The sequence below is a fragment of the Scyliorhinus torazame genome, chromosome 19 (genome assembly GCF_047496885.1).
Source record: "Scyliorhinus torazame isolate Kashiwa2021f chromosome 19, sScyTor2.1, whole genome shotgun sequence".
NCBI lineage: Eukaryota > Metazoa > Chordata > Chondrichthyes > Carcharhiniformes > Scyliorhinidae > Scyliorhinus > Scyliorhinus torazame.
The window spans coordinates 25401408-25419536 of NC_092725.1; the positions used below are offsets into that span (position 1 = coordinate 25401408).

The 18129-nt window shown below is 50.8% G+C and overlaps 1 protein-coding gene across 3 annotated transcripts in view; it reads left to right on the plus strand.

The window, feature by feature from the left end:
• Window positions 1-18129, plus strand: part of LOC140396061 (3 beta-hydroxysteroid dehydrogenase type 7-like) — an 80272-nt gene that overhangs the window by 22570 nt on the left and 39573 nt on the right. For all 3 annotated transcript variants that reach the window (XM_072484159.1, XM_072484158.1, XM_072484157.1), the window contains exon 4: window positions 5740-5848. In XM_072484159.1, coding sequence (XP_072340260.1) covers window positions 5740-5848 — 109 coding nt within the window. The remainder of the gene's footprint in view (window positions 1-5739; window positions 5849-18129) is intronic.

An 18129-nucleotide genomic window follows, 5' to 3' on the forward strand; every position in this document is an offset into this window, starting at 1 on the left:
AAAAACCTCTATTCCAGGGGGTGGCCCAGCACTCTGCATTCTCACTTGCATAAGACTGGCTTTTCCTGAGATTCTGATCCCGTCTCACCAGCAGGTTTAAACCCTTCTGGAAAGCAAACTATATCTTTTAAATTACCAAAGCAGGTGGCTATAACCAATGGTTCTTTTACTGCAACAACTCTTAAAACGAAAATATAGAGAGGCAGGAAAAAACACTTCTTTCTACTTCGGAGACCACAGCAGTCAAACTGAAAATGAAACTTAAAAAAAAACAACTCAGACACAGCTCAGCTCCACCCACGCAATGACATCACTGAACCAATGTAATAAGACAAAAACCTTTCTTAAAGGGGTACTCCCATGTCTTGAGGGAGTGTCGCACTGTCGGCGGGTCAGTAGGTCGGAGGGTCAGTACTGAGGGCGTGCCGCACCGTCAGAGAGTCAGTACTGAGGGAGTGCCGCACTGTCGGAGAGTCAGTACTGAGAGAGTGCCGCACTGTCGGAGGGTCAGTGCTGAGGGAACGCCGCATTGTCGGAGAGTCAGTACTGAGGGAGTGCCGTACTGTCAGAGTCAGTACTGAGGGAGCGCCGCACTGTCGGAGGGTCAGTACTGAGGGAACGCCGCACTGTCGGAGGGTCAGTACTGAGGGAGTGCCGCACTGTCCGAGGGTCAGTACTGAGGGAGTGCCGCACTGTTGGAGAGTCAGTATTGAGGGAGCGCCGCACTGTCGGAGGGTCAGTGCTGAGGGGGCGCCACACTGTCCGAGGGTCAGTACTGAGGGAGTGGTGCACTGTCCGATGGTCAGTACTGAGGGAGTGGTGCACTGTCCGAGGGTCAGTGCTGAGAGAGTGTTGCACTGTCCGAGGGTCAGTGCTGAGGGAGTGTTGCACTGTCCGAGGGTCAGTACTGAGGGAGCGCCGCACTGTCGGAGAGTCAGTACTGAGAGAGTGCCGCACTGTCGGAGGGTCAGTGCTGAGGGAGCGCTGCACTGTCAGAGGGTCAATGCTGAGGGAGAGCCGCACTGTCTGAGGGTCAGGGCTGAGAGAGCGCCGCACTGTCGGAGGGTCAGTGCTGAGGGAACGCCGCACTGTTGGAGAGTCAGTACTGAGGGAGCGCCGCACTGTCGGAGGGTCAGTACTGAGGGAGTGCCGCACTGTCGGAGGTCAGTACTGAGGGAGCCCCGCACTGTCCGAGGGTCAGTACTGAGGGAGTGTTGCACTGTCGGAGGGTCAGTACTGAGGGAGCGCCGCATTGTCAGTGGGTCAGTACTGAGGGAGCCCCGCACTGTCCGAGGGTCAGTACTGAGGGAGTGTTGCACTGTCGGAGGGTCAGTACTGAGGGAGTGTTGCACTGTCTGAGGGTCAGTACTGAGGGAGCGCCTCACTGTCCGAGGGTCAGTACTGAGGGAACGCCGCATTGTCAGAGGGTCAGTACTGAGAGTTATGGGCCAGGGCATAGAAACTCCAAAGTATATTATGACGTCTACCTGACCTACAACCTCTTTGTTGAATTTGGCTGGGATGAGCACGAGCCTTTCCTTCAGGTGTGATTCATCAGTCTCCCCACTTGAATCAAAACAAGCTTTATTCTATGAACTTAGTTAACAAATATATATATCAACAAACAGAAACATATTTCATCAATTACAAACATACCCCAGAGTAGAAGGGTCAATTACTAGGGGGCATAGGTTTAAGGTGAGAGGGGCAAAGTTTAGAGGAGATGTACGAGGCAAGTTTTTTACGCAGAGGGTAATGGGTGCCTGGAACTCGCTGCCGGAGGAGGTGGTGGAAGCAGGGACGATAGTGACATTTAAGGGGCATCTTGACAAATACATGAATAGGATGGGAATAGAGGGATACGGACGCAGGAAGTGTAGAAGATTGTAGTTTAGTCGGGCAGCATGGTCGGCACGGGCTTGGAGGGCCGAAGGGCCTGTTCCTGTGCTGTACATTTCTTTGTTCTTTGTTATAAAGACCCGACACAGCTGCAGTAATCTATGTATAACACTTAATGAATTCCCCCTTAACTGTTCCAATTCATAAACAAATCCAATAAACCAAAAACCTCTATTCCAGGGGGTGGCCCAGCACTCTGCATTCTCACTTGCATAAGACTGGCTTTTCCTGAGATTCTGATCCCGTCTCACCAGCAGGTTTAAACCCTTCTGGAAAGCAAACTATATCTTTTAAATTACCAAAGCAGGTGGCTATAACCAATGGTTCTTTTACTGCAACAACTCTTAAAACGAAAATATAGAGAGGCAGGAAAAAACACTTCTTTCTACTTCGGAGACCACAGCAGTCAAACTGAAAATGAAACTTAAAAAAAACCAACTCAGACACAGCTCAGCTCCACCCACGCAATGACATCACTGAACCAATGTAATAAGACAAAAACCTTTCTTAAAGGGGTACTCCCATGTCTTGAGGGAGTGTCGCACTGTCGGCGGGTCAGTAGGTCGGAGGATCAGTACTGAGGGCATGCCGCACTGTCAGAGAGTCAGTACTGAGGGAGTGCCGCACTGTCGGAGGGTCAGTACTGAGGGAGTGCCGCAATGTCAGAGAGTCAGTACTGAGGGAGTGCCGCACTGTCGGAGGGTCAGTGCTGAGGGAGCGCCGCACTGTCAGAGGGTCAGTGCTGAGGGAGCGCCACACTGTCAGAGGGTCAGTACTGAGGGAGTGCCGCATTGTCGGAGGGTCAGTGCTGAGGGAGCGCCGCACTGTCCGAGGGTCAGTACTGAGGGAGCGCTGCACTGTTGGAGGGTCAGTGCTGAGCAAGAGCCGCACTGTCTGAGGGTCAGTACTGAGGGAGCGCCGCACTGTAGGAGGTTCAGTACTGAGGGAGCACCGCACTGTTGGAGGGTCAGTACTGAGGGAGCGCCGCACTGTCAGAGGGTCAGTACTGAGGGAGCGCCGCACTTTCAGAGGGTCAGTACTGAGGGAGTGCTGCACTGTTGGAGGGTGAATACTGAGGGAGCGCAGCACTGTCAGAGGGTCAGTACTGAGGGAGTGCCGCACTGTCAGAGGGTCAGTACTGAGGGAGTGCTGCACTGTCAGAGGGTCAGTACTGAGGGAGCGCCGCACTGTCAGAGGGTCAGTACTGAGGGAGCGCTGCACTGTTGGAGGGTCAGCACTGAGGGAGCGCCGCACTGTCGGAGGGTCAGGGCTGAGGGAGCGCCGCACTGTCAGAGGGTCAATACTGAGGGAGGGCCGCACTGTCGGAGGGTCAATACTGAGGGCGCGCCACACTGTCGGAGGGTCAGGGCTGAGGGAGTGTCGCACTGTCAGAGGGTCAGTACTGAGGGAGTGTTGCACTGTCAGAGGGTCAGTACTGAGGGAGGGCCACACTGTCAGAGGGTCAGTACTGAGGGTGCGCTGCACTGTCCGAGGGTCTGTACCGAGGGAGCGCCGCACTGTCGGAGGGTCAGTGCTGAGGGAGTGCCGCACTGTCGGAGGGTCAGTACTGAGAGAGCGCCGCACTGTCAGAGGGTCAGTGCTGAGGGAACGCCGCATTGTCAGAGGGTCAGTACTGAGAGTTATGGGCCAGGGCATAGAAACTCCAAAGTATATTATGACGTCTACCTGACCTACAACCTCTTTGTTGAATTTGGCTGGGATGAGCACGAGCCTTTCCTTCAGGTGTGATTCATCAGTCTCCCCACTTGAATCAAAACAAGCTTTATTCTATGAACTTAGTTAACAAATATATATATCAACAAACAGAAACATATTTCATCAATTACAAACATACCCCAGAGTAGAAGGGTCAATTACTAGGGGGCATAGGTTTAAGGTGAGAGGGGCAAAGTTTAGAGGAGATGTACGAGGCAAGTTTTTTACGCAGAGGGTAGTGGGTGCCTGGAACTCGCTGCCGGAGGAGGTGGTGGAAGCAGGGACGATAGTGACATTTAAGGGGCATCTTGACAAATACATGAATAGGATGGGAATAGAGGGATACGGACGCAGGAAGTGTAGAAGATTGTAGTTTAGTCGGGCAGCATGGTCGGCACGGGCTTGGAGGGCCGAAGGGCCTGTTCCTGTGCTGTACATTTCTTTGTTCTTTGTTATAAAGACCCGACACAGCTGCAGTAATCTATGTATAACACTTAATGAATTCCCCCTTAACTGTTCCAATTCATAAACAAATCCAATAAACCAAAAACCTCTATTCCAGGGGGTGGCCCAGCACTCTGCATTCTCACTTGCATAAGACTGGCTTTTCCTGAGATTCTGATCCCGTCTCACCAGCAGGTTTAAACCCTTCTGGAAAGCAAACTATATCTTTTAAATTACCAAAGCAGGTGGCTATAACCAATGGTTCTTTTACTGCAACAACTCTTAAAACGAAAATATAGAGAGGCAGGAAAAAACACTTCTTTCTACTTCGGAGACCACAGCAGTCAAACTGAAAATGAAACTTAAAAAAAAACAACTCAGACACAGCTCAGCTCCACCCACGCAATGACATCACTGAACCAATGTAATAAGACAAAAACCTTTCTTAAAGGGGTACTCCCATGTCTTGAGGGAGTGTCGCACTGTCGGCGGGTCAGTAGGTCGGAGGATCAGTACTGAGGGCATGCCGCACTGTCAGAGAGTCAGTACTGAGGGAGTGCCGCACTGTCGGAGGGTCAGTACTGAGGGAGTGCCGCAATGTCAGAGAGTCAGTACTGAGGGAGTGCCGCACTGTCGGACGGTCAGTGCTGAGGGAGCGCCGCACTGTCAGAGGGTCAGTGCTGAGGGAGCGCCACACTGTCAGAGGGTCAGTACTGAGGGAGTGCCGCATTGTCGGAGGGTCAGTGCTGAGGGAGCGCCGCACTGTCCGAGGGTCAGTACTGAGGGAGCGCTGCACTGTTGGAGGGTCAGTGCTGAGCAAGAGCCGCACTGTCTGAGGGTCAGTACTGAGGGAGCGCCGCACTGTAGGAGGTTCAGTACTGAGGGAGCACCGCACTGTTGGAGGGTCAGTACTGAGGGAGCGCCGCACTGTCAGAGGGTCAGTACTGAGGGAGCGCCGCACTTTCAGAGGGTCAGTACTGAGGGAGTGCTGCACTGTTGGAGGGTGAATACTGAGGGAGCGCAGCACTGTCAGAGGGTCAGTACTGAGGGAGTGCCGCACTGTCAGAGGGTCAGTACTGAGGGAGTGCTGCACTGTCAGAGGGTCAGTACTGAGGGAGCGCCGCACTGTCAGAGGGTCAGTACTGAGGGAGCGCTGCACTGTTGGAGGGTCAGCACTGAGGGAGCGCCGCACTGTCGGAGGGTCAGGGCTGAGGGAGCGCCGCACTGTCAGAGGGTCAATACTGAGGGAGGGCCGCACTGTCGGAGGGTCAATACTGAGGGCGCGCCACACTGTCGGAGGGTCAGGGCTGAGGGAGTGTCGCACTGTCAGAGGGTCAGTACTGAGGGAGTGCCGCACTGTCAGAGGGTCAGTACTGAGGGAGGGCCACACTGTCAGAGGGTCAGTACTGAGGGTGCGCTGCACTGTCCGAGGGTCTGTACCGAGGGAGCGCCGCACTGTCGGAGGGTCAGTGCTGAGGGAGTGCCGCACTGTCGGAGGGTCAGTACTGAGAGAGCGCCGCACTGTCAGAGGGTCAGTGCTGAGGGAGTGCCGCACTGTCGGAGGGTCAGTACTGAGGGAGCGCCGCACTGTCAGAGGGTCAGTACTGAGGGACCATTGTACTGCTGAGGGTCATGTTCACCCCTGTTTACTCATGTACTGAATAATGCTCTCGCTTTCAGGCACGCATCATGTGATTGAGGCTTGTGTAGCCAATGGCGTCCGGCGCTGTGTCTACACGAGTAGTATGGAGGTTGTCGGTCCGAACAGTCGACGGGAGCACTTTGTAAGGTAATAGAGTGGGAGTTAACCTAGGTAGACGTCTGAGCTTTGAGATGCTCAGTACTGACCCTCTGACAGTGCAGCGCTCCCACAGTACTGACCCTCCGACAGTGCGGTGCTCCCTCAGTACTGACCCTCTGACAGTGCGGCGCTCCCTCAGTACTGACCCTCTGACAGTGCGGCACTCCCTCAGTACTGACCCTCCGACAGTGCGGTGCTCCCTCAGTACTGACCCTCTGACAGTGCGGCGCTCCCTCAGTACTGACCCTCCGACAGTCCGGCGCTCCCTCAGTACCGACCCTCCGACAGTGCGGCACTCCCTCAGCACTGACCCTCCGACAGTGCAGCGCTCCCTCAGTACTGACCCTCCGACAGTGCAGCGCTCCCTCAGTACTGACCCTCTGACAGTGCGGTGCTCCCTCAGTACTGACCCTCTGACAGTGTGGCACTCCCTCAGTACTGACCCTCCGACAGTGCAGCGCTCCCTCAGTACTGACCCTCTGACAGTGCGGCGCACCCTCAGTACTGACCCTCTGACAGTGCGGCACTCCCTCAGTACTGACTTTCTGACAGTGCGGCACTCCCTCAGTACTGACCCTCTGACAGTGCGGCAATCCCTCAGCAGTGACCCTCCGACAGTGCGGCACTCCCTCAGTACTGACCCTCTGACAGTGCGGCACTCCCTCAGTACTGACCCTCTGACAGTGCGGCACTCCCTCAGTACTGACCCTCTGATAGTGCAGCGCTCCCTCAGTACTGACCCTCTGACAGCGCGGCACTCCCTCAGTACTGACCCTCTGACAGTGCGGCACTCCCTCAGTACTGGCCCTCCGACAGTGCGGCGCTCTCTCAGTACTGACCCTCTGACAGTGCGGCACTCCCTCAGTACTGGCCCTCCGACAGTGCGGCGCTCTCTCAGTACTGACCCTCTGACAGTGCAGCGCGCCCTCAGTACTGACCCTCTGACAGTGCGGCGCTCCCTCAGTACTGACCCTCTGACAGTGCGGCACTCCCTCAGTACTGGCCCTCCGACAGTGCGGCGCTCCCTCAGTACTGACCCTCTGACAGTGCGGCACTCCCTCAGTACTGACCCTCTGACAGTGCGGCACTCCCTCAGTACTGACCCTCTGATAGTGCAGCACTCCCTCAGTACTGACCCTCTGACAGTGCGGCACTCCCTCAGTACTGACCCTCTGACAGTGCGGCACTCCCTCAGTACTGACCCTCTGACAGTGCGGCGCTCTCTCAGTACTGACCCTCTGACAGTGCGGCGCTCCCTCAGTACTGACCCTCCGACAGTGCGGTGCTCTCTCAGTACTGACCCTCTGACAGTGCAGCGCTCCCTCAGTACTGACCCTCTGACAGTGCGGCACTCCCTCAGCACTGACCCTTATGCAGTCCAGACCAATAAAAATATTTTAATAATATTAATCTTTATTAGTGTCACAAGTAGGCTTACATTAACACTGCAATGAAGTTACTGTGAAAAGCCCCTCGTCGCCACATTCCGGCGCCTGTTCGGGTACACGGAGGGAGAATTCAGAATGTCCAAATTACCGAACAGAACGTCTTTCGGGACTTGTGGGAGGAAACAGGAGCTCCCGGAGGAAACCCACACAGACACGGGGAGAATGTGCAGACTCTGCACAGACAGTGACCCAAGCAGGGAATCAAACCTGGGACCCTGGTGCTGTTAAACAACAGTGCTAACCACTGTGTTTTGTATATTCGCTTGAGTTTTCCTTACTCCTCAATGACCCCCTACTGGAACCTCATGCACTATCCGCAAAATCTGCTTTCTATAACCCAATGATAATACCAGTTGATTAACTTCTGCCCATCCCATCTGTAAAGATTTCCATTTTCTCATTAATACATTATTTTTAATGTAATACCACTCTGTATGCACTCAGATTCTATTTCAGTATATGCTTTCTGATACAACTGCTTTATCTCTGAATCTTTCAGGTGTAATTCAACCAACTTTCTTGAACTAAAGATATCCACTTCATCCACCACCCTATCCTTGTTGTTTCCTAACCATTTGATCTAACCTGGTTTCCAACAATTAACCTCAGCCTCCCTATCGTTACTCCTCAAGTTCTCTTCCTCCTGTCTCAACTTGTGGCTTTGTGATCTTGTCACTGCACATTCAGGAAACACCCAGGATATACTTCTGGCAACACCTCCGTTTTCTGAATTTCCACTGGCTTTTCAACCACGGTAGGCTGCACTTCCACCTGTGATCCAGCTATATCATTACCCAGGATAAATTGTAGCTCTGAAAAATGCAATTTTTCTATTACTCGAACCACCACTTCACCACTTTTCACCGGACGCTCTAACCTTACCTTCAGTAATGGCACACTACTGATCTCCCCACTAATTCCACATATTACCACCTTTTCTGGCAATACTTCTTCCAAACTATTTATCTCCTCATCTCTCACCATTAAAGACTGACTTGCTCCTGGATCCCTTAAGATATTAATCTCCATACCGACACATGAGTAAACCTTACTCTCACAATAAAATCCTTAAACAGTTCTGGTACCTGCTTATTCACCAACCTCTGAACAGTTTGTACGCTCTGTGGAATGTCTTCACATCGGAAAATGGTTTATTTCTCCCACTTTAATAAACCCCACTGGCGTATCCTGTTTTACTGATTCTGTGTTCCCAGTACTTTTCTTAAGCCTCCTACACTGCGACTTTACATGTCCAACTTTATTACAATGGAAACATTTAAGTTTTATTATCTCTCTTCCAATATCATAGGTTTCCTTTTTAACCTGAGAAAAACCCTCCTCAAGATCACCAACTAAATCTCCTTTAGGTGGCACAGTACCACAGTGGTTAGCACAGTTGGTTCACAGCTCCAGGGTCCCAGGTTCGATTCCCGGCTTGGGTCACTGTCTGTGCGGAGTCTGCACGTTCTCCCCGTGTCTGCGTGGGTTTCCTCCCACAGTCCAAAACACATGCAGGTTAGGTGGATTGACCACGATAAATTGCCCTTAGTGTCCAAAAAAGGTTAGATGGGGTTACTGGGTTACGGGGATAGGATGAGGTGTGGGGTGCTCATTCCAAGGGTCGGTGCAGACTCAATGGGCCGCATGGCCTCCTTCTGCATTGTAAATTCTATATCTATGTCTTTGCCTTGACCACCTATGGATTTCTCATTTCCCCAGTTTCTATCCTTCGCAGATTGAAACTGATGTTGAAAATCAGACTTTGCTTTGTGGCCAAATTCAAAATCATCTGCCTTTTCTGCTGCTGGTCTAGCAGTTTCAATTCTTTGCTGTTCCACATGAGTTCTCGTTACTGCGTGAAGTGAACCTTTAAACCCTTCCAAAATACTCGTTTCCCTAACAGCGTCATACGTTTTGTCTGTTTTAAATGCTCTTACCCACCTATTAAAATTATTTTGCTTAATCCTTTCGAATTCTATACATGTCTGACCAGGTTCTTTCCTTCGATTTCTAAACATCTGTCTGTGAATGTCTGGCATTAGTTTGTATGCGCTTAATATGGTTGTTCTCGCCTCATCATCATCCATAGATACCTCCTCTGATAGTGATGCAAACATTTCATTTGCGCTATCTACTAACTTTGTTTGAACTAATATTACCCACACGGTCTTTGGCCAATTCAATTGTTTAGCCACTTTCTCAAATTAGATTTTTTTAAAAGGCTTCAACATCTTTCTCATCAAATCCTGGCAGTGCTTGGATATATTTAAACATATCCTGGCTAAGCTTTTCCCTCGGAAGGGTTTCTCATCCCTCTAGACTTTCCTCAGCTTCTACCTTTAAATCCAACATTTCCCGTTGATGTTCTCTTTGCCGTTCCAGTTTCCGAAGTTCAAATTCTCTCTCCTTTTCCTTTGCTTCTGCCAATTGCCAATCTCTCTTTTCCCTTATCCCTTTCTTCCTTTGCTAATCTCTTCATTTCTAACTCGAGGGTCATCATTTCCATTCCCTTTTGAAAAGTCCTCTCTCTCTCTTTCCTTTTCTTCTATTTCCAATTCCTTCAGCTCTATTTCTTTCTCTTTATCTTTTGCTTGCGTTTCTAATTGTTTAATTTGTCGTTGAATTTTAGCAAATTCTCATGATTCAGGCTGTGTCTCCAGGAAATTTAAACGCTGAGCTCTTGCTTGTAGTATATCTACCTTCTCCACTCCTTCATATTCATTCAACTGCAGCTGCTCCTCCAAACCGAAGTGTTGACTTCAGTCTCCCTTTCCAAACCTGCCCGAGTAATCTCTTCCACAACCAGGAAAAGCTTTACAACTGACAGAGCCATTTACAGACACTCCCTGTTTAACCTTCAAAACCTGAAATAAAGCAACCACTCCACACACACTCACTGTCTTTGAGTTGAATAATCTCAAACCAAACAAGGAATTCTACTTTAAAATCCCGGACGAGCCCCCAATTTTATTGCGATCCCAGACCAGACTTTAACAGCGGCTAGGATACTGGGCAGAATCCCCAAGATATTATTTTATTTTGTCAGACTATCAGGAAAGGATTCCTGAGTGAGAAATCAGGAGTGATTTCAGGAAGCAATAGGGATATGGTAGATTAAAATAAACTTTATTTCTAACACAGTATTAAAATATATTTAACGTGCAGTTCTGGTCGCCACATTATCAGAAGAATGTGGATGCTTTAGCGAGAGTGCAGAGGAGGTTCACCAGGATGTTGCCTGGTATGGAGGGTGCTAGCTATGAAGAAAGGTTGAGTAGATTGGGATTGTTTTTGTTGGAAAGACAGAGGTTGAGGGGACCTGATTGAGGTCTACAAAATTATGAGAGGTATGGACAGGGTGGATAGCAACAAGCTTTTTCCAAGAGTGGGGGTGTCAATTACAAGGGGTCGCGATTTCAAGGTTAGAGGGGGAAAGTTTAAGGGAGATGTGCGTGGAAAGTTTTTTACGCAGAGGGTGGTGGAACGCTTTGCCAGCGGAGGTGGTTGAGGCGGGCACGATAGCATCATTTAAGATGCATCTAGACAGATATATGAACAGGCGACTTCCGGGTGCGGAGATGACCAGCTAAGTCGCACGTTTCAGCAGCTCCCGGTGGAACAGACTTTTGGGCTCTTAATAAGAGCCCCAATGGCAATTTTAACGGCTAAAAGTACTGTGCGGTAAACCAGAAGGGAATCCCCCCTGGATACGGATGGAAAAAGGAGAGGAAAGTGGCCGGATTGCGGTGGATCCTTTAGAGCAGCGGCAAGGAAGGCAAGCAAAAACCAAGATGGCGTCGGAAGGTGGCAGTTTAATATGGGGCCCTGAACAACACGAGTTTTTGAAACGCTGCGTGGAAGAGCTTAAAAAGGCTTCAACATCTTTCTCATCAAATCCTGGCAGTGCTTGGATATATTTAAACATATCCTGGCTAAGCTTTTCCCTCGGAAGGGTTTCTCATCCCTCTAGACTTTCCTCAGCTTCTACCTTTAAATCCAACATTTCCCGTTGATGTTCTCTTTGCCGTTCCAGTTTCCGAAGTTCAAATTCTCTCTCCTTTTCCTTTGCTTCTGCCAATTGCCAATCTCTCTTTTCCCTTATCCCTTTCTTCCTTTGCTAATCTCTTCATTTCTAACTCGAGGGTCATCATTTCCATTCCCTTTTGAAAAGTCCTCTCTCTCTCTTTCCTTTTCTTCTATTTCCAATTCCTTCAGCTCTATTTCTTTCTCTTTATCTTTTGCTTGCGTTTCTAATTGTTTAATTTGTCGTTGAATTTTAGCAAATTCTCATGATTCAGGCTGTGTCTCCAGGAAATTTAAACGCTGAGCTCTTGCTTGTAGTATATCTACCTTCTCCACTCCTTCATATTCATTCAACTGCAGCTGCTCCTCCAAACCGAAGTGTTGACTTCAGTCTCCCTTTCCAAACCTGCCCGAGTAATCTCTTCCACAACCAGGAAAAGCTTTACAACTGACAGAGCCATTTACAGACACTCCCTGTTTAACCTTCAAAACCTGAAATAAAGCAACCACTCCACACACACTCACTGTCTTTGAGTTGAATAATCTCAAACCAAACAAGGAATTCTACTTTAAAATCCCGGACGAGCCCCCAATTTTATTGCGATCCCAGACCAGACTTTAACAGCGGCTAGGATACTGGGCAGAATCCCCAAGATATTATTTTATTTTGTCAGACTATCAGGAAAGGATTCCTGAGTGAGAAATCAGGAGTGATTTCAGGAAGCAATAGGGATATGGTAGATTAAAATAAACTTTATTTCTAACACAGTATTAAAATATATTTAACGTGCAGTTCTGGTCGCCACATTATCAGAAGAATGTGGATGCTTTAGCGAGAGTGCAGAGGAGGTTCACCAGGATGTTGCCTGGTATGGAGGGTGCTAGCTATGAAGAAAGGTTGAGTAGATTGGGATTGTTTTTGTTGGAAAGACAGAGGTTGAGGGGACCTGATTGAGGTCTACAAAATTATGAGAGGTATGGACAGGGTGGATAGCAACAAGCTTTTTCCAAGAGTGGGGGTGTCAATTACAAGGGGTCGCGATTTCAAGGTTAGAGGGGGAAAGTTTAAGGGAGATGTGCGTGGAAAGTTTTTTACGCAGAGGGTGGTGGAACGCTTTGCCAGCGGAGGTGGTTGAGGCGGGCACGATAGCATCATTTAAGATGCATCTAGACAGATATATGAACAGGCGACTTCCGGGTGCGGAGATGACCAGCTAAGTCGCACGTTTCAGCAGCTCCCGGTGGAACAGACTTTTGGGCTCTTAATAAGAGCCCCAATGGCAATTTTAACGGCTAAAAGTACTGTGCGGTAAACCAGAAGGGAATCCCCCCTGGATACGGATGGAAAAAGGAGAGGAAAGTGGCCGGATTGCGGTGGATCCTTTAGAGCAGCGGCAAGGAAGGCAAGCAAAAACCAAGATGGCGTCGGAAGGTGGCAGTTTAATATGGGGCCCTGAACAACACGAGTTTTTGAAACGCTGCGTGGAAGAGCTTAAAAAGGAAATGAAGAAGGAGCTGTTGGCCCCGATATTACAGGCGATTGAAGGGCTAAAAGATGAGCAAAAGACCCAGGAGCGGGAGCTTCGGGTCGTGAAGGCAAAGGCTGCCGAGAACGAGGACGATATACAGGGCCTGGTGGTGAAGATGGAGATGCACGAGGCACACCATAAACGATGTGTGGAAAGGCTGGAGGTGCTGGAGAATAATGCGAGGAGGAAGAATTTAAGGATTCTTGGTCTTCCTGAAGGTGCAGAAGGGGCGGACGTCGGGGCATATGTGAGCACGATGCTGCACTCATTAATGGGAGCGGAGGCCCCGACGGGTCCGTTGGAGGTGGAGGGAGCATACCGAGTGATGGCGCGAGGACCGAGAGCAGGAGAAATTCCCAGAGCCATAGTGGTGAGATTCCTCCGTTTTAAGGACAGAGAGATGGTCCTCAGATGGGCAAAGAAAACTCGGAGCAGTAGGTGGGAGAACGCGGTGATCCGCGTTTATCAAGACTGGAGTGCGGAGGTGGCGAGAAGGAGGGCAAGCTTTAATCGGGCCAAGGCGGTGCTTCATAAAAAGAAGATCAAATTTGGAATGCTGCAGCCGGCAAGACTATGGGTCACATATCAAGGGAAGCACCACTACTTTGAAACGGCGGACGAGGCGTGGACTTTTATTGTGGAAGAGAAATTGGAATAAGCGGGTTATTAAAAAAGAACGTTTGAGACAAAGTGGTGGGGCGAATATGGGGGGCGAAGAGGGGGGAAAAAGGGGGGAGAGATGATTTTTATGTTGTTAATCCTGCGACCCGGTAACTTTTCTCTCTTCCACAGGTTGTGGGGGAGGGAGGAAGGGAGGTGGAGGAGCTGGGGGCGTTGGCCATTGGGGGCGAGGCCAAAAGGGAAGCGCGGGCTTTGTTCCCGCGCTATGGTAATCATGGCGGGAATAGGGAAGCAGGAAGGAGGGGGCGTCGCACGGTGCGAGCCGAGGTCACGGGGGGAAGCCGAGATCGGCCAGAGTTTGCTGACTTCTGGGAGCAACATGGGGGGTGTAACTACGCTAGTAGGGGATCTAGTGGGGGGGGGGAGGGGGGATTTACTGGGTAAAAATCCCCCATCCCAGCATGCTGCTGGGGAGAAGGGGGAGCTGGTATGGGATGGGGTGGGCGGGGAGGGAGGGCACCGCCTGGGGGGGACACAGCTGCGTGGGAACCGGGTGAGGAGCTGGATAAAAGGGGATGGCTAATCGACAAGGGGGGGGGGGGGGTAAAGAGCCCCCCAACCCGGCTGATCACGTGGAATGTGAGAGGGCTGAACGGGCCGATAAAGAGGGCACGGGTACTCGCACACCTTAAGAAACTTAAGGCAGACGTGGTTATGTTACAGGAGACGCATTTGAAACTGATAGACCAGGTTAGACTACGCAAAGGATGGGTGGGGCAGGTGTTTCATTCGGGGCTAGATGCGAAAAACAGGGGGGTGGCTATACTAGTGGGGAAGTGGGTAATGTTTGAGGCAAAGACCATAGTGGCGGATAGTGGGGGCAGATACGTGATGGTGAGTGGCAAATTACAGGGAGAGGCGGTGGTCTTAGTGAACGTATATGCCCCGAACTGGGATGATGCCAACTTTATGAGGCGCATGTTAGGACGTATCCCGGACCTAGAGGTGGGGAAGTTGGTAATGGGTGGAGATTTTAACACTGTGCTGGAACCAGGGCTGGACAGATCGAGGTCCAGGACTGGAAGGAGGCCGGCAGCAGCCAAGGTGCTTAAAGACTTTATGGAGCAGATGGGAGTAGTAGACCCCTGGAGATTTAGTAGACCTAGGAGTAAGGAGTTTTCGTTTTTCTCCTATGTCCACAAAGTTTATTCGCGAATAGACTTTTTTGTTTTGGGAAGGGCGTTGATCCCGAAGGTGAGGGGGACGGAGTATATGGCGATAGCTATTTCGGATCACGCTCCACACTGGGTGAACTTGGAGATAGGGGAGGAAAAAGAACGGCGTCCACCCTGGAGAATGGACATGGGACTAATGGTGGATGAGGGGGTGTGTCTCAGGGTGAGAGGGTGTATTGAAAAGTACTTGGAACTCAATGATAATGGAGAGGTCCAGGTGGGAGTGGTCTGGGAGGCGCTGAAGGCAGTGGTTAGAGGGGAGCTGATATCAATCAGGGCACATAAAGGAAAGCAGGAGAGTAGGGAACGGGAGCGGTTGCTGCAAGAACTTCTGAGGGTGGACAGGCAATATGCGGAGGCACCGGAGGAGGGACTGTACAGGGAAAGGCAAAGGCTACACGTAGAATTTGATTTGCTGACAACGGGTACTGCAGAGGCACAGTGGAGGAAGGCACAGGGTGTACAGTACGAATATGGGGAGAAGGCGAGCAGGTTGCTGGCCCACCAATTGAGGAAAAGGGGAGCAGCGAGGGAAATAGGGGGAGTGAGGGATGAGGAGGGAGAGATGGAGCGGGGAGCGGAGAGAGTGAATGGAGTGTTCAAGGCATTCGATGAAAGATTATATGAAGCTCAGCCCCCGGATGGGAAGGAGAGAATGATGTGTTTTCTGGACCAGCTGGAATTTCCTAAGGTGGAGGAGCAGGAGAGGGTGGGACTGGGAGCACAGATCAAAATGGAGGAAGTAGTGAAAGGAATTAGGAGCATGCAGGCGGGGAAGGCCCCGGGACCGGATGGATTCCCAGTTGAATTTTACAGGAAATATGTGGACTTGCTCGCCCCGCTACTGATGAGAACCCTTAATGAGGTTAGGGAAAGGGGACAGCTGCCCCCGACTATGTCGGAGGCAACGATATCGCTTCTCCGAAAGAAGGAAAAAGGCCCGCTGCAATGCGGGTCCTATAGGCCTATTTCCCTCCTGAATGTAGACGCTAAGATTCTGGCCAAGGTAATGGCAATGAGGATAGAGGATTGTGTCCCGGGGGTGGTCCATGAGGACCAAACTGGGTTTGTGAAGGGGAGACAGCTGAATACGAATATACGGAGGCTGCTAGGGGTAATGATGATGCCCCCACCAGAGGGGGAAGCGGAGATAGTGGAGATGGATGCCGAGAAAGCATTTAATAGAGTGGAGTGGGATTATTTGTGGGAGGTGTTGAGGAGATTTGGCTTTGGAGATGAGTATATTAGATGGGTACAGCTGCTGTATAGGGCCCCGATGGCGAGCGTGGTCACGAATGGACGGGGGTCTGCGTATTTTCGGCTCCATAGAGGGACAAGGCAGGGATGTCCTCTGTCCCCATTATTGTTTGCACTGGCGATTGAGCCCCTGGCAATAGCATTGAGGGGTTCCAGGAAGTGGAGGGGAGTACTCAGGGGAGGAGAAGAACACCGGGTATCTCTGTCTGCGGACGATTTGTTGTTGTATGTGGTGGACCCGGCGGAGGGGATGCCGGAGATAATGCGGATACTTGGGGAGTTTGGAGAATTTTCAGGATATAAACTGAACATGGGGAAAAGTTAGTTGTTTGTGGTGCATCCAGGGGAGCAGAGCAGAGAAATAGAGGACTTACCGCTGAGGAAGGTAACAAGGGACTTTCGCTACTTGGGGATCCAGATAGCCAAGAATTGGGGTACATTGCATAGGTTAAATTTAACGCGGTTGGTGGAACAGATGGAGGAGGACTTCAAGAGATGGGACATGGTATCCCTGTCGCTGGCAGGGAGGGTGCAGGCGGTTAAAATGGTGGTCCTCCCGAGATTCCTCTTTGTGTTTCAGTGCCTCCCGGTGGTGATCACGAAGGCTTTTTTCAAAAGGATTGAGAAGAGTATCATGAGTTTTGTGTGGGCCGGGAAGACCCCGAGAGTGAGGAAGGGATTTTTGCAGCGTAGTCGGGATAGGGGGGGGGCTGGCACTACCGAGCCTAAGTGAGTACTACTGGGCCGCCAATATCTCAATGGTATGTAAGTGGATGGGAGAAGAGGAGGGAGCGGCGTGGAAGAGATTGGAGAGGGCGTCCTGCAGGGGGACTAGCCTACAAGTTATGGTGATGGCCCCATTGCCGTTCTCACCAAAGAAATACACCACAAGCCCGGTGGTGGTGGCTACTCTGAAAATTTGGAGGCAGTGGAGACGGCATAGGGGAAAGACGGGAGCCTCGGTGCTGTCCCCGATAAGAAATAACCATAGGTTTGCTCCGGGGAGAATGAATGGGGGATTTGGAACATGGCAAAGAGCAGGAGTAACACAATTGAGAGCTCTGTTTGTAGATGGGACGTTTGCGAGTCTGGGAGCGCTGACTGAAAAATATGGGTTGCCCCAAGGGAATGCATTCCGGTATATGCAACTGAGGGCTTTTGCGAGGCAACAGGTGAGGGAATTCCCGCAGCTCCCGACGCAGGAGGTGCAGGACAGAGTGATCTCAAAGACATGGGTGGGGGACGGTAAGGTATCAGACATATATACGGAAATGAGGGACGAGGGGGAGATTATGGTAGATGAGCTGAAAGGGAAATGGGAAGAAGAGCTGGGGGAGGAGATTGAGGAGGGGCTGTGGGCTGATGCCCTAAGTAGGGAAAACTCATCGTCCTCGTGTGCCAGGCTAAGCCTGATACAATTTAAGGTGTTACACAGGGCGCATATGACTGGAGCACGGCTCAGTAAATATTTTGGAGTAGAGGATAGGTGTGCGAGATGCTCGAGAAGCCCAGCGAATCACACCCACATGTTCTGGTCATGTCCGGCACTACAGGGGTTTTGGGTGGGGGTGACAAAGGTGCTTTCGAAGGTGGTGGGGGTCCAGGTCGAACCAAGCTGGGGGTTGGCTATATTTGGGGTTGCACAAGAGCCGGGAGTACAGGAGGCGAGAGAGGCCGATGTTTTGGCCTTTGCGTCCCTAGTAGCCCGGCGCAGGATACTGTTGATGTGGAAGGAAGCCAAGCCCCCGGGTGTGGAGACCTGGATAAATGACATGGCAGGGTTTATAAAGCTGGAACGGATTAAGTTCGTCCTAAGGGGATCGGCTCAAGGGTACACCAGGCGGTGGCAACCGTTCGTCGAATACCTCACAGAAAGATAGAGGGAATAGAAAAGAGGAAGACAGCAGCAGCAACCCAGGGCCGGGGGGGGGGGGGGGGGGGGGGGGACCAGAAGGATTCTCAGGGATGTTAGTGTATAAGTATAATATGTATAGCTTGTTGTTATAGGTAATTGTATACTGGACTGCTGAATTGTATTTTTGGAGGGTATTTATTTGGGACAAGGCAGTTGCCATTTAGTTTTGTTTTTTAATTTTGATGTTGTTTATATATTATTTATTTCTTGTTTAAAAAACTGGCCATTGTTATTTATATTG